Source organism: Xiphophorus hellerii, chromosome 15, assembly GCF_003331165.1.
Source record: "Xiphophorus hellerii strain 12219 chromosome 15, Xiphophorus_hellerii-4.1, whole genome shotgun sequence".
NCBI lineage: Eukaryota > Metazoa > Chordata > Actinopteri > Cyprinodontiformes > Poeciliidae > Xiphophorus > Xiphophorus hellerii.
In genome coordinates, this window is record NC_045686.1 from 9,895,112 (window position 1) to 9,911,264 (window position 16,153).

General features: G+C 37.1%; 1 protein-coding gene across 1 annotated transcript in view; it reads left to right on the forward strand.

The window, feature by feature from the left end:
- rngtt (RNA guanylyltransferase and 5'-phosphatase) overlaps positions 1-12,947 on the forward strand; it is a 92,817-nt gene extending 79,870 nt beyond the window's left edge. The window contains exons 15-16 of the mRNA XM_032585648.1: positions 6,556-6,679; positions 12,364-12,947. Coding sequence (XP_032441539.1) covers positions 6,556-6,679; positions 12,364-12,530 — 291 coding nt within the window. The 3' untranslated portion in view covers positions 12,531-12,947. The remainder of the gene's footprint in view (positions 1-6,555; positions 6,680-12,363) is intronic.
- The last annotated feature ends 3,206 nt before the right edge of the window (positions 12,948-16,153 follow it).

The window sequence follows — 16,153 nt, forward strand, 5'->3', positions numbered from 1 at the left end:
GAAGCTTTTAGATGGATTTACTGGCACAGCCTCAGCTGAAAATATCAGCTTCTATTGCTGAAAATATTTTTACTTGTTTGCAATTTTTTAAAACCTGAATGAATTTTAGGAATAAAATTACCTACTACATACTACTGTTTGACCTATAAAAGTGTTTCTAATTTGTCTTGTGAATACATTTTTGCTGGTTTTATGTGTTTTATATACTCTACGACTGAAGTCAAAAGTTTGTTATACACCACCAGGCAAGAGCTTTTACCATACTTGTCCCCTTAAATTGTCTCATAAATTCCCAAATTTGAAGTTGGACCCCACTGTGGGTCCAAGTTTCCAACTTGCTTAAATGAATGTGCTACAGTTGTTAAGTCTTTTTTTTAGTTATCTGAAATTCTCCAAGCACTTTAAAATGATGATATCAAGATTTTGGTGTGCCTTCACAAACCAGATGCCTTAAGAGAATTATGTTGTCGAAAACATTCCTTTAAAGTTTATTCCTTTGCTTGTGGCACACAACACACTGCTTGCTTTTTTATGTTAAACAGTAGATGCGGATACAGAAAAAATAAGCCTGTATTTAACAAGCAAAAAATAATCCAAGAGGAGGTGCATTTCTCATGCATAACTGTAACTAAACAGTTTGAGCTTAAATGTTACTTTTAGACATTTTTGGAGGCTTATGTAATATTTTGCAACAACTATTCCCTCTGTTTTCAAACTCTAAGCCAGTTGTCAGACATGTACCTCCTGATTTCTGTTGTTTTTGTACAGTCTGATTATTTTCTACTGTGCCCCCAGTGAGACATTTCATTGCAATTTGAAATCTGTGTTTTCTCTATAAATTCATGTTTTAAGCTGAGCAGAGAGCAGCTAAAACACTAATATTTAATGTTTATATCATTCAAAGCAAGGTGCTGCTTTTTTAAGCATTGGAATTACTTTTTTATGTTTTATTCATAAACAACATATTAGATTTGCATTAAAATATGTTAGTAAAAAAGATTTTCTGTCCGGTCTAAACCGAGAATAAAAACGTAGCCTAATACTTCAGCAATCTGTTCAGAATGGAAACATGGTCAGCAGCACAATAGATGTATTTATTGTTTTTTTAATTATTATTATTATTTTTGAGATGGATATATGTTAATAAACAAAAGTGTTTCTATTCCCGGGATAAAACATTTGTCAGATCTAATGTACCTGCTAGTGTTATTTTGAAGGTTGAAAGCAAAAAAAAATTAAAACTACTTATAACTGAACTCCCTGTAGGGCTTGAAAATATAATATAATCCAACTCTGTTTTAAAAATGATTCAAATTTAAAATCCCCACTGCTGTTTTTTTATGAGACACTTTAAATCTCTTCTAAAGGCTTTACTTTACAGTTCCTCTTTTTAGTCAAGTCTCAATGCTTTCTGGTATCTACTTGCTCTGCTGGAGGTATATGTGGCCTATGCATACAGAGTATTAATCATAAATAATCTGAACACTACCTGGCAGGTGTAGCCACCAGTGACGGGGATAAGAACAGTTTCCTTAAAAAAAAAAAAAAAAGCCTTTCAGCTTTGATGAAACTATGATGAGTTCCCAGCATGCACCTCCACCGCCAGGTGCTGAAATTATTTTGACTGTTGTTTCCTTCATTGAACTCTCCAATTTATGTGACTCCTGAAGGCATCGCTGTGTGACTCTCTCTGGTTCACCATCATTTAAGTGTCATTAAAGTTCTTTAGATCAATTTTTATAGCCCACAGGCTTAATATTTTAGATATAGGATTAAAAAACATGAAGTCACTGAATATTTGAAAGTGGTACCCATACAAAATGCTCTTATAAAGCTACTTTTGAAAGCAACATATCCATTTAGTTTGTAAAGTTTACAGTACATTGTTAAGGTTTTGTTAAGGTGATATTGCTGAGAGCCCCTTGTTTACCTGACAGACTCGACAACAAGCTGAACTCCTGCTCACTTGCACTTCATTACCTTGTTTTTCACCTATTAGTCTCTGATTAAACAGTCAAACTGGATGTGAGAGGTGATGATCAGCTTAACACACACTCAAAGTATGAGTCGGTTGTGTAATTGGTTAATCAGGAATCCTATTTGTTTTCTGACTTCCCTGATGTCTAGATCTTATTGGCCCAAGTAGGAACCCTGAAGATGATCCACTCTGTCTGCTGAATGTTTTGGTCTGGCTTTCTTTATTTTCACTGGATAAGATATTATTGTTCCGAAGGCAAATACTATATTGTGTCTGACAACATATATTAAAGTTTGAACATTGATTTTCATACTGTTCATCAGTGAAGATATTCCCAGGAAACCTGTTCATATTCACTCGTCTGCATCTTATATCCTCTTCCCACTTATTCGTCGTCTCATCTTGTGTTCTTTTATTAAAATGGACCCGAGTGCTGCAGACCTGCGACTCTATTCTGATTTAACTTCAGAAAGAAAGAAAAGTAGGTTTGGTTATAGAAAAACAAAAGACCTTTTCAGGAAAACGTCTAATTCTGAATGTCAATTTGTCTGAGCCGTGCTCTCTTCGGCACAATAATATTGGATACCCAAGTGTTGCAGCAGTTTGATTAGATTATGGTCAGATGCCAAATTTTGAATGTACTGACATATAAATGCTTTCTTTAGATGTTTATGTTGTCACGAGGTATTTCTATCTGTAAGATGCGTTGCTTTGGTAAATGCATGCTGTAGAAGCCGAGTTTACTTAGGAAATGTAGAGAAAGTTACAGTAATGTCTAAAGCAAACATTTACTTATCTGATTAGCCATTTGTTTAACCGGAAAATTTGGTTCTTAAGATATTATATCACCTGAAAACCACAGTAGTCAAAACACACAGAAATGCATATTTATGCATCTATTGATACTAACCACAAAGTCATTAAACTATAAACACTGCGAGCTAAAATATGTCAGTGTGCACTTTTTAAGTCATTGAAAAAACATTTATGCATAATTTTAATTTCTCTGAAACCACAAAAAAGGCCTCATTATAGATGACAATTTGGCAATTTAAGGCAAGATAGCAATAAGCCTCTCCTGCATTACTGCATCAACCTTGAATAACCAGAGAAAATAAATTATTCTGCAACTAAACAGCTATAAATGACAAAATATATTATCGAACCTAACCTACTGCTTTTCTACAGATGTAATATGTAAAGCAGTTATAAAATTATGGCAGGGATGAAGTAGTTTCAGTCTTTGGGTAAGAGTGATATTTGTTGGAGTTTAACATCTTACATGGAAATGAAGTCTTTATTTAAATTATCTGATGACACACTGGCACTGAGACGCTACTAATGTGGCAGAACTGAGACTATGAAGACATTTTTATGTCAGGAATGATTAATGCTTTCATGGCAGTATTCTGTAATTCTCAAGCTAAATTTCTAGAGATTGTGTTGATTTCATATGAACCTGTACCCCGTTCCTGTCTTTAAAAGTAATAATATATTCAAACTACAAGCCTCTACAGGGTGAATATTCATTAAAATACATGTCCTTAAATTGTTTGATGACTGAAAGAAAAAAAAGTTTCTCATCAACAGTATGTACTTGAAGCCTAGAACAAGACAAAATGGGATCAAAAATATTTTCCAGGTGTTTAAAATAAAGGAGAAAAAAAGGAATTAGAGTAATACACATTTTTATTTCCTTAGATAATTTATGCTGTATTCCTTTGTTTAAAAGTGTCAATCTCTTTGTCAATCTAACATCCGTCTTTCTTCAGCTAGCAGTTAAACCATTCTCCTGTCCTTTCCTCCCTTTTTTCATCCAACCATTCATGTAACATCTGTCTAATCATTCTTTCACTTTTGTTAAGGCTTCATCTGACTATCCTTGAATTCATTCACCTGTCAATTTATTCTCATGTTCATTTATTCATCCGTCCCCCCATTCACCTTTCCAAGTGTTCATCCTTCCATAGGTCTGTCTTCTCTTCATCCATTATCCATCCTTCTGTCCATCCACCATCTGTCCTTTTATCCATTCATCATCCATCCATCCCATCCACCATCATCCATTCCTTTATCTATACTTTATAACAGAGTCTGAATTTGGTAACATTTTTTTTTCATAAGCATCACATCCCTAACTACAGCATCATACACAAGCTGTTGGTGCATTAATTCTGTTTTTAAACCATCCCTACACTAGTGTTGCACAGACTTGTAAAAAGTTGGAATGTCCCTGATAACTGGGGACACACGTGCGCCGCCATAATGAGACAGATTTGGATGGATTAGGCACCAAGTGGTGATGAAAAATGGCAGCCAACATGTCACCCCTGAGCAGCAGGGAGAGATCCAGCCTGTAGCTGCCTGCCTGCGCTGTCCTTCACAGTTTTCTGGCAGTTTGCTGCGGGAAGCTTTAGGAGACCTCAGAGATTCTGTCGCTGTTCTGCTGCTGAAAGATATGTTTGGCTCACCAGACCCTGTCTTCATACTGACATAAAAAAATCAAAATATAACAATACTTACACTGTAAAATGTGATTTCTGAAAATCTAAACATATCTACTCTCTCTTTCTCTCTCTCTATGGTCTGCATTCTTTCTCTCAGTTTCTCCCTTCCTTCCTCACACCCTGTCTTGCTTCCTGTGTGAATTCAACACCCACTGCGAGCTCAGATGCCCGGCACTCTAGGATCACATAAGCTCTTACTTTGTAGTGTCTTGCCAAACGTCGGGGCTTTCCTGGCAGTGGCCGCTCTCAGTCTTTGACTGGGAGTCACGGGTTCAGTTTGAACCCTGAAGGTCAACGTCTTTGTCATTTTTTACCCTGCGTGAGTCCGTCATCAGTGAGGAGCATTATACTAAATCTTGTGCCTCCATTATTGTTTATTTTAAAATCTCGTTGCTGCTGCACATTTTTGGGTGCCTTCCTTGTTCCCAGCAGTTCAGGGATTTACATTTTCCAAGTTTCAACAATCCTCTCAGTGAGACACAGTCCCTTGACAAATAAACAACAGATGCTCAAATGTCTTCTTTGACTCATACTTGATCTTCAGTATCATGTGCCACTTTCTTACACTTGAGCAGTGTTACAGTATGCAGCACTGATTTTTTTTTTTTTTTTCCTTTGGTTTTCAAAGCAGAATATGATGTAATGGGTTAGCGATCCTTTGTAGCTCAGTAGGTGGACCTGGAACTGTTGGACTGCTTTGTCAGGAGATGTGTGTAGTGTGTTAGTGCATGTGCTGATGTTTCATTAAGGATAGAATATGTTGTATCTTTGTCACATTACAAAATAATTTGAGACCTTCACACAATGACTAGACACTTTTTTATTTGTTTCAATTCAGTTCATTCGTACAGCACTAATTCAGAACAAATGAGATCTCAAAGCACTTTACCTGACAATCAGGCCCAATTAATTTCCACTTTAAGAATCCAACTCAGTTCAAATCAATTTAACATTAAGCTGCAGGTTTAATATATGCGATGACATTTAGTTGACCACGTTTTCAATGGTAAAAAAAAACACACATCTACATTAAGTTATTGCTTTTGCAGCAATGCCTTCTATTGATCAAACCTGGCTCAGGTTCATTATGAGCGGCTGTCTACTGTGACCATCTGGGGGTTGAGATGGAATAGATGCAGAGAAGAAGTCCCATGTGTGTAGAATTTTTAGGAAAGAGATTAATTTTATGCAATTTGAAGCTGTGACATAAAGTGTGGAAATAGTGAAGCTCTGTGAATACTTTCCTGAATGCATTGTGTAATCAGTTTTATGCCTTCCACTTTTTTTTAAAGAGGCGGTATTGTGTAAAATGAACTTTTTTATGTTGCTTCCTCATCGAAAAATATACCTGGGGTTTTGCAGCAGCAATTAGCAAACATTTGCTGAGCTCATCATATGAACTACTTCTCAGTTCAGTGCTCCTGAGAATCGTTGTAAACAGCATAATGAGAAGCATTGTTGTGAGGATGTGCTAAAGGCGGCGTGTCGGAAAGAGCTGGAGTTTCTTAAAGGGAAAGACGCCCAATTTTAAGGCTTCAAATTACAAAGTCAGCTGAACTGAAGGTAATAAAGTTACTTGATTGTGCTAAAAAAAAACATCATGTGTCTTCAACATACATAATACCAATAACATAAAAAATCTGAATACCTCCAGATATTGAAAATATTGTTTGCTTACTGCTGATGGAAGAAAAAAAAATGGTGTTATTTATTTTTGTGGTTTGAAACGTTCAGAAAACCGATTAAAACCATGACTTTAAAACCTGAATACATACCGATCACTGTTTCTTTACACTCCTGCTAAATATTGAAATTTTAGCTTTTCAAAATAAGGTTTACTGAAAATATACTTCGGTGATTTTTTTATTTTATCATGAATGTTATGAATTTCCCGCTTGTCCAGTTACGTCATTTCTCTGCATATTCATACTATTAATGACAGCCACCACCATTAAACCAGATAATCTAACAAAGTATGTTTTATTTTTACAGAAACTAGAAAGAATAAAACAAATGCAAAATTTCCTCCTCTCACAGTTTTTGATGAATCTCTTCTTTGTGTCTGCACAGGCAACCAAAGAGCTGAAACAGTACGACAACAAGATCATCGAGTGCACCTTTGCTAACAACAGCTGGGTGTTTATGAGACAGAGGGTGGACAAAAGCTTCCCCAACTCCTATGACACAGCCATGGGTGAGTCTCTATTCCTTCCTCATCTGCAGTTATTTATTAATACCTCACCTCCTCCTTTATCTGCAGCTGTATCAAAGTGAAAAACGAGCAGTCAGCCCGCGATTAATGGCTTATTTTATCAGTATTTTCATCAGGCTTTGCTCTCAGTTAGATTTCCCTGTTATGAGATTGTGAGCGAATGTGTGTGTGTGGAGGTGGCAGATGTTCTGTTGTATAAGCGTGCACACCAACCCGTCAGGCCTCGCACTCTGTGCCCAGGACAAATTGTTTTCATCCGTGTCCTTTCTTTGAGCAGAGAAGCTGACATTTTGCTACATAAAATATTTCCCCCCTTTTAAGTAAATACCACTGCTGTAAACAGGTATCCAAGATATATTAGTGGCCCAAACACAAGAAATAGAAAGCAAAGTGTTTCCACAAAGCATGTACAAATGACAGAGTGCATCCATCTGCAGAGCATAGATGCACTCAGCACTTCATTCTATTTGTGATGCTAACTTAAGGGTGAGACTGTTCTCGCATAAAACACAGAATGTAAATGAACTTTATCAGACATTTTCCACAAATGTTCTCTCAGCTCAACCTACTCTGCTGCTCGTCATAAATAATTCTTGTTTTTCACTGCACACCTACATTATATACGATGTGTCGTAAAATATGTTAAACTTAGTTCAAGTGTAAACTTTGACGTGCAGACCAGTCAGCACCAACCTCCTGCTGAACAGTGAGCAGCAGCTAAAGAAAGATGAAGACACGAGGAAGATGAGTGATGACACAAACCGAGTCGAGGGCTTTAGACAATCATTAATCCAGCCTGAGGTTCAGTCTGTCAGATTTATGTCTTCAGACATGCTGTCAGACCTTATCTGTCGAAAAATCAGATTTGGGTTCTGGACGGTGGAGTGTAGAATCAGCTGCTGTTGTCGGTTGTGTTTCATCATCTAGTGGTTTGTGGGTTAACATTTGGTGTCGGGCTTAATGTTAGAGTTTAAATTGCAGGGGTCAATATGAAAAAAATATAATTGTTCAACAATATTTGCTGTTTTTCTTTTTTCTCAATTCTGCCCTTTCATCATTAAAAAAAACCCAAACATTTAGTATGTACAGCATTTTTTACCCCCCAAAATGATCTATTCATGTTTGTGTGCATAATTTTTCTAATACAACAGCAAAACCTCCCATATTTAATATTTGTCTGTTTCCATGAAAACAGAGCAATGTGTTTACAACTTAAAATATTTTTGGTAAAGCTTGAAATAAATAATTGGTACTTATGTACTTATAATCCAGTCAGCGATTAGAATATGAGTACTAATTTGTGGCAGCTTGTTTGACTGTGTATTCCTTCATCCTTTCTTTTCAACATAGTAGAAATTAAAAAGAAATTGAAATATGGTTAAATAAATAGATGGTAATCTTATTTTTGTAAATTAATGTAATTAGAGCCAAAATAAAAACACATTTAATTAATTGCACACTCCAAAGATGGATGTGATAATCTAAGACACTCAGACTCTTCACCGGGTAATACATAGCTTTCAGACTTATAAATCACTCAACTCAAAGTATAAATAATAGATATACAAAGAGTAGACTTGCTTTCCAAGCATAGATTTGGTCAGATGTGTGGACATTTCATACATTTTAGGCTCACAACTGACATTAGAGATCAAAAATCCCCCAGAGAGTGGTGGAGTCATTGTGATGACAGAGAAGAAATAGAAGAATGAGGAAAATATGGAACAATTGCAATTGATATTTTCATAATATTCAACAACAATAGCACTAGGCCTGTCACGATAGCAAATTTTGCTGAACGATTAATTGTCTCAAAAAATTATTGCGATATGCGATAATATTGTTTGAAGACCTTTTTACACTGATGTAATGGAAATGACGTAATAATGCATGCGATTTCCTGCCAAAGATAGATACACTTTATTTTCAAAAGAATATTTAACACTGGAAATGATAAACAAAATAAACAAAACAACCAAAAACAAAATGGATTCTCAGTCTCCATTAACAAAAAATGTACTTGATAAAAACTAAACATAAAGCCAAAGTGGAAATAAATACTGCATTCAACCTAAAGAGTGCAGATTATGACGTCTGTATATTATATTGCCCTTCAGTAATAATTAGATTTAAATAGAGAAGATGGGCACATCGACTACCTGATGCAATAGTTCACACTACACGATTTTTTGCTCCTTTTTTCCCCTTACGACAATCTTAGAACGTTGGTCTTTCTAAGATTGTGTGGTGTGTTACGGTAGATCGTCGTTGCCGCTCCGATCCAAATCAGGGATTTTCCCCGACTGGGAGCTTTAACGCCTGTTGAATGTGACAGGTAGCCAATCAGAAAGCGCGGATTCTCCTCCGCGCTTTCTGAGGGTAAATTACAGAGGGGAATCCCAAACAGCTGACACGGCGCAACCCGAAGTCCAGCGGACATCGGAGATGATATGTGGAAACAACATTAATGTTTATTCAACATGCAAAGAATATAGAAATGACAAGAGGAGGAGTTGGAGCGAAATTGCTACCGCAGTTGATAAACCCGGTAACTTTTCAGCTGTTCTTCGTTAACGTGACGTAAATAGGTTCTAATGATTTTCATTCAGTCAGGACTTTACGCTGACACTAGCCACATGCATTGCAGGTAGACTGTAATGAAGCATTGATTAATGCCTGGTTTTAAAATTAGTTCACTGGACTTGTAGCCATTATTTTGTGCCCATTGTTGGACACCACACGGCAGGAACGAACCCGATCGAACTGTTATACCTAGGATTTCTGTCGGCTAATGTGTGGTCTGTCAGGTTTTGAAAATGGGCCGACAATCGGCCGACAACTCTAAGATCGTGTAGTGTCCGCTGGGCTTTACACTAAGGAAATGAGGAAGGGAGGGTCAGTGGAGAGCACCGGAGTTGAGCCTTTTTTCATTCGGTGTCATTAACAGAAAGAGAAAAAGGTCGGAAGAGACGATAATGCCGATAATTGAAATGACGTCGATAGTTTTAATTTATCGTACGATTAATTGATTTATCGTTTATCGCGACAGGCCTAAATAGCACTATTTTGTGTTTTCCATAAATGGTGCAGCCTTAGTGTAAATTGACCAATCTTTTTTTGTTTTGTTTTCAATTTCTGTTGGTGGAAAGACATTTCGAGCTGCTTTGCACATGCAGTTTTTTTGGCTCATGTTAATACAGTTCGGCTAAATGACCTAGAAATGGATCAGGAGAAACAATGTTTTTCAGCACAGCTTCTTTAAAGTTGTAGTTTGACTTTTTCTCTTAAACACGAAATTGTTAATCTTCTACTCCCACAGAACAGACTGAAAATATAACAATTACAACGTGTTGGGGAAACAAGCCAAAAAGGTTCAAGTAGAGAATTTTTGGAAACATTTGAGAAAGAGATTATTTTCTTTCTAAAGTCACTGTGTAAGATTTTATTATTATGGTTGACGTTCTAATTACTTTGTCAGTTACAGATTTATTCAAACTAAGTAGAGAAATATTTTTCTTTCTTTTATTGTACAATGATAATTTTCACATATTCTAATTACCATATTAATCTTTTTACTGTTATCGTTTGGTTTGACCAGATCAAAGTTTGCATATGAAAAACTTAGAGATGAAATCACCTTATTCTGAAGTTTTATGTTTAAGCTAAAAGCTCAGATTTTATGAGGTGTAAATTCACTCTTTTGCCTCAATGTCCATATTCTGAGATGCTGCTTGATCCTTATAGTTAGTATTTATAAATATTTAGCATTTATAAATGTGATTTAAAATTAGCATGGCATTAATTCTTCTGTTTCTGTCTCAAAGAGTTATATTGGGGATTATTTCACAGTCTAATTCAGGAGGAAAAAAGCAATTAACTGCTTCGGTTGAAGAAAAATCTTCACATGCATTGTTCTATATCATCTGAAAGCTTCTACATAACCTTTCAGAGAAAATAAATGTATGTAAACAAAGGAGAAGATGATGGAGACTGCACACAGCCTCCCCCTCTGATGAACCTTTTTAGCACAGCATTTCATCTAAATGTTGACATCAGAGTGCTGTACAAGGAATAGCATAGGAACAGAAGCTGAAGCCATATAAACTTGAAGCAGAAGGGAGGAGAAATGCATTTAAAGAGCAAACTAAATTGATTGTAGAAGATGGAAGACAATATAGAGTTATTGGGCTTTAGATGCTGCTGCGGGCTGCGAGACAGCCTCGGAGGCCAGATGGCAAAAGTCTCTTTTATCAAAAAATCTTGACAGATATCTTTGCATGTCTCTCCAGACTGATAACACTTTGTTCCATTTAGCAACTGCAAATAATCGTTAATGTGTTGTTGGTACCGTGGCTCGGTCATGAAAGTGCCAAGGGAGCTGTGAAGTGGGATGAGCTATTTCTATGCATAGTCTCAGGGGTAATGATCCAAATCCTGTTTTTTTCTAAACTTAATGTGAAGATGGCTCAAAGTATCAGTGCTGATGGGAGGTGAGGTTTGGTACGAAGTCCCTCAGGTTAAACTGTTACCGTGTATGTTTATTACTGTTTTATATGACAAAACAACAAAAAGTAGTTCTTATCTGTGAATTGGACTGAAAATTGTCAAAGTTTTCAACAATCTAATTAATATTAATGTGAAAAATATATGCTGATACCCCTAAATAAAACTCATACTTACTATAAAACCACACCTGTGTGTAAAATAGCATCTAAATCAGTACAGCTGTCTTTTGAATATCTGAGGTTTGTTAGAGAGGAAACAGCATCACAAAGACTAAAGCAACACCTGAAAGGTCAGGGTTAAAAGTGCGGAAAAGTTCATAAAACTGATTTCCAAGTTTTAACACCATTTCATCCATTATCCAAAAATGGAAACGGTGTGGCACAACTGCAAACCTACTGAGAGACAGTTTTCCACTTACAGTGACATGTTGGGCACTGTAACCCTGTCACTGTAACCAATCAGAAAAAGCGAACAAGAAGCCAACCTGTACAGCTCAGGTGGAATAATCTGTTGATTCTTAAATTAACTAAAAAACAAATATGGCCTTCATGAAAGAGTGACAGGAAGAAAGTTGTTGAAATTAATGCTTATTAAAAAGGGCTGATAAATTGACCTGGATTTCCTTAATATTGGGAGATTGGCCCGACACATGAAAAACTGATTTCCCTCCACAAAGGTCTGAAAAAGAATCTGCACGTGCCAACTTACTTTGTCAGACAAAAGAAAAAACAGTCATCAAGTAAAACACTTTTTAACAGACTACCAAAGCTAAGCAAGATGAAAGAATGGCAGTGGCAGCATGATGCTGTGTGGATGTTTAGACTTTAGAGAAGTCGATGAAAAACTTATGGTAGCATAAGACCTGAATATTGATTTTTAAACATTCTCTCTGTTCAGTCTGACTGAGCTTCAGCTATTTTATGAAGAATGGATAAAAAATATTGACTCTAAACACAAATACATAACAAATTTTTCACATTTTTATTTGTAAAATACTTAAAAAACAATTCATAATTTTATGAAAAACTATTCACTGTCTTTTTGTTGTAACATAAAAAATTAAAAGTTTAGGAGTTGCACTATACATGGGTGGAAACAGCCTGTCAGCGTCTCTGTGATAACTTCCTTCCTGCTGTGCCCGTTTGTTTTTCTCTGCCCAGCTGTCTGTAAAAGCATCCAGGAACCCGTCACGAAGGAAATCCTTTTTGAGTATCTGGACCGCTGCGCCCAGGGAGTCAACGCACAGAGCCGGAAACGCCCGTCTGACCCGGACTCGGAGCTAATGCCCCCTCCCCCTCCGAAAAGACCCAATTGGGCCTCACCGTAACCCCCCCCCCGCCTCCTCCAATCTGAGCCCCTCTGAACTCCGAATCAAACCCACAGTCACAGCGAACATCCTCATCAGCATCCAGACCCTCTACAGTAAACATTTCAAGCCCGTCTGCTGCGTCGCGTTTTCGCTTGTACATGTATGGACCTCAGAGAAGTGACTGCCTCAATGTGATTCATCCATTTACCTTGTAGAAATCTTTGTAGCTTGAATTGCCTGTGTTCTTATTAAAACACTGAACATGATGCTTAGATTATTTTTTTGATTGTTTTCCTATTTATTTTTTTCTAATTCATGAGCTAAACAGTCAAGAAAGGACTTTGTTATGGCTAACACCTGATGAGCATTGTTTACTTTGTGTCAACCATTTCCTTGTTTTAATTTGAAAGAGGAGTAAACATAATCAAAGCTCAATCTGTCTTGATGCATTGAGTGTCCTATCAACTAAGATGTCAGCGTTTCAATTAAAATTCACAGGATAAGTGTTCAGTGGAGGGGATATCTAGATGTTTTAGGTGTATAATTATGTAGTGGCTAAGGTTTATTTCCCTGTGATCTGCCTGACTTTATCTTTAAGGCGGTTGTTTTGCTTCAAAGGCAGCAAGTAAACAGAAACTCATCATTGCGGTATTTTTACTCAGCCGTTTCAGTCTCAGCAGCTCCCTGAGGGAAGAACTTGCTGCTCGGCAGGAAGGCAGTGGACCCTGAAAAAACTGCTCAGAAGTTGCACAAATAACACAACAGGAAGCCTCAGGTGTACAAAGTGCATGGATCCAAATTTGATGCGAGTCTAATCCTGTCGGTGGGGAGCTAGGCTGGTCCACAGAGACCCAAAACCTACAATATGCAACAACCAAAGATCCCTATAACGAGGTCCAGGACATGCTCAGATATTTGTTCAGTCTGTAAAAAATCAAGAGCTTCTTTTGCAAACTAAAGATCAGTCAGTTGCTTTGTCTTTTTTCTGTACATATGTTAGTGTTACTAACGTTTTGTTTTTTTCCAAAAGCTTGAATCAGAGGATCCCGTTTGAGGGGATCTTTATCTTTTTGGCAGCTCTCATTTACTAAGTGCAGGTTACAAACTGTGATATGGGGCGACCCTGATGAAGTTCATCACCTGTTTTATGGAGGAAGGCTGACTCACTGCCGGAAATACCAACTAAAGGTTTCACTCCACATGTTATCCAAACAGTTCTTTATAACTGAGCCCTGCTGTATAAAAGGCTGCTCATATTTTAGACTGAAACACAGAGCAATCACAGTTCCTCTGATCTTTGGTGATATTTCTGTAAGTATAAAGCTGAGCAAACATTATAAAATCTAGCTTCTCTTCTGATGTTCTGCTATAAATCACTCTGTAAATGACAGACATGTCTCCTTTCATCAGTTGTCCAAATAACGGTGCCAAATCCTGATGCTAAGAGGAGAAATTATGCATATTTTTTGCAGAATTATTTTTTTCAGCTTTGTTCAAGAGGGAGGAGTGGTACTGTATGGGGAAAAAATCATTCCTGTTTCTATTTTGTCTTAAACAGAAAACGGATTGTTGAAAATAGCCATCACAGGGGAGCACAGAGACACACAAGAAAGAAAACCATTCACACACTCAGACCTAAGGGCAATTTAGAGAGATCAATAAACCTAACAGATATGTTTTAGGTTTTAGGACTGTGGGACTCCAGCTCAGGACCTTCCTGGTACAAGGCGTCGTCATCAAAATGGGAGTATGGATTATCAAAGGAGCAAACAGAGCTGGAGCCGGTAGGAGTTAATGACTGAAGAAATGTGGTTGCTAATATTGAAGAAAAGGTAAGCAATTCTGGGCAAGTGAACAGCATAGCCATTTCAGATTTGTCTTGTGTTCATTTTTATTCCATCTTCAGTTGGAAGTGAACGGCATTTGCACAATATCAAGTCAGATTACTGAATATAGTGAATGTTTTTTCTCAAATAACGTTGACGTGGATAAAAGAATAACTTCAATAAATGACCAGGCAGAATTGTGATCGAAGACAGTTTTCCTCAAATCAAACATTTCATGCATACATTCCTACTACTCGGACCTGAAACATTAGTCATTCACGGTCGGTAGCGCAAATGGCAGGGCCTGCTTAGTATTTGCTCTCATATCCGTCAGGATACTCGTACGGCTGGTTGGTTGTCACTGGTGACATTCACAGTCAGAGCAAAGAACAGAAACAGTCTTTCTGCCATCTGGCTCCATCGCTCCTGTGTTTCCATTGCGTAAAATCCAATTCTGGCCGTGTTGCGTGGACTAAGAATATATTTCGTTGTTTTCTTTTTTCTTTTGTGCATTGTTGATTTCATCAATTTTATGTAAAACCACACAATTTGACCAGATTTATTCAAATTGGTCATTGAGCAACTACGTTGGTGTAACTCAGCTCAAGAAGTGAAACTAATTATTAAGTTGCACACACAGTATGTTGCATTTCATTAGTTTATATCTCTTTATTTGATTTCATTTAAAATAAAGTAAAACATGAAATTTAGATTCTTAAAAAAAATAAGAATGCTATAACAAAGCCAGTTTAAATAAGAGGATTTTTATGCAAAGAAAATTACACAATCCTGACTTGACAGATGTTCATCAGTTATTGGCAACCCTACACAAGATGGCTACAAAAGGTCATTGTTTAAAAAGTTGAATTTCCATGGAGTGCTGTACCTAATCATATTGATGTGAAGCTTAATGGATGGAAAATTGTGTTAGAAATATACGCAAAAGTTCTTTAGCCATACATGTTTTCTTTGTCTGCCAAAAAAATATTTTGGTCTCACTTGATCAGTTCACTTTCTTTCTACATGACTTCTTACAAGCTTAAGAAGTGCTAGTTGCCACAAGGTAAGCTGCACCTTTCCCAGAGTTACCATGGACTTTGGCTCTTTCTGGTGAAGACCAATGAAGTATTTGTGACAAAAGATGAAAAGTCGTATGAATTCTTTTACAAGGCTCTATTTGCTGCACAGTTACTAACTGTATCAGGTAATTAGTTGTAGTTTTATCCCGAATGAATTCCCAACACCATTCACTATGAACTCTCATTAACACCTTTACCTGGGAAACACAGGCACTGTGCCGCAGGAACTGTCAGGTGTTTCGTGTTAGCTGAACACAAGAAACAACGAAGTGTGGAGCAGAAATACTTCCGTGCTCTTCTACATAAAGGCAACAAAATGCGTTGTTTAAAAATCTGAACTCACAGCAGTATGAGCAGAGCAAGTTTTAAAGTTGTCTCTGATTAAAAATTGAAATCTACATTGATTGCCCTCTGCAGCCTCTCCAGGGTCCTCCAGCAGCAGTTTCCACCTGCTTCCCTAATGCGCCGTGCTTGACCTCTTCTCCCCCCGTGAGGGACGGGCGGATTAAGGTAATTCCCCCTCCGACTTTAAACGTGATCGCCATCGCTTCTTTCCTTTCAATTTAAATGGAAAAAACCTTGTTGCCAGGTAACATTTTTGATGTCTAATTTTCACCTCTTGCCCACATTGTTGCTTGTTGCTAGGAGTGTTACCCTTTGACAGCATTTTTGTCCTTCAGTTTTCATGGAGGCCGTTAGTTTTATGTTAGTAACCATGAATTTAATTAAAAATGAC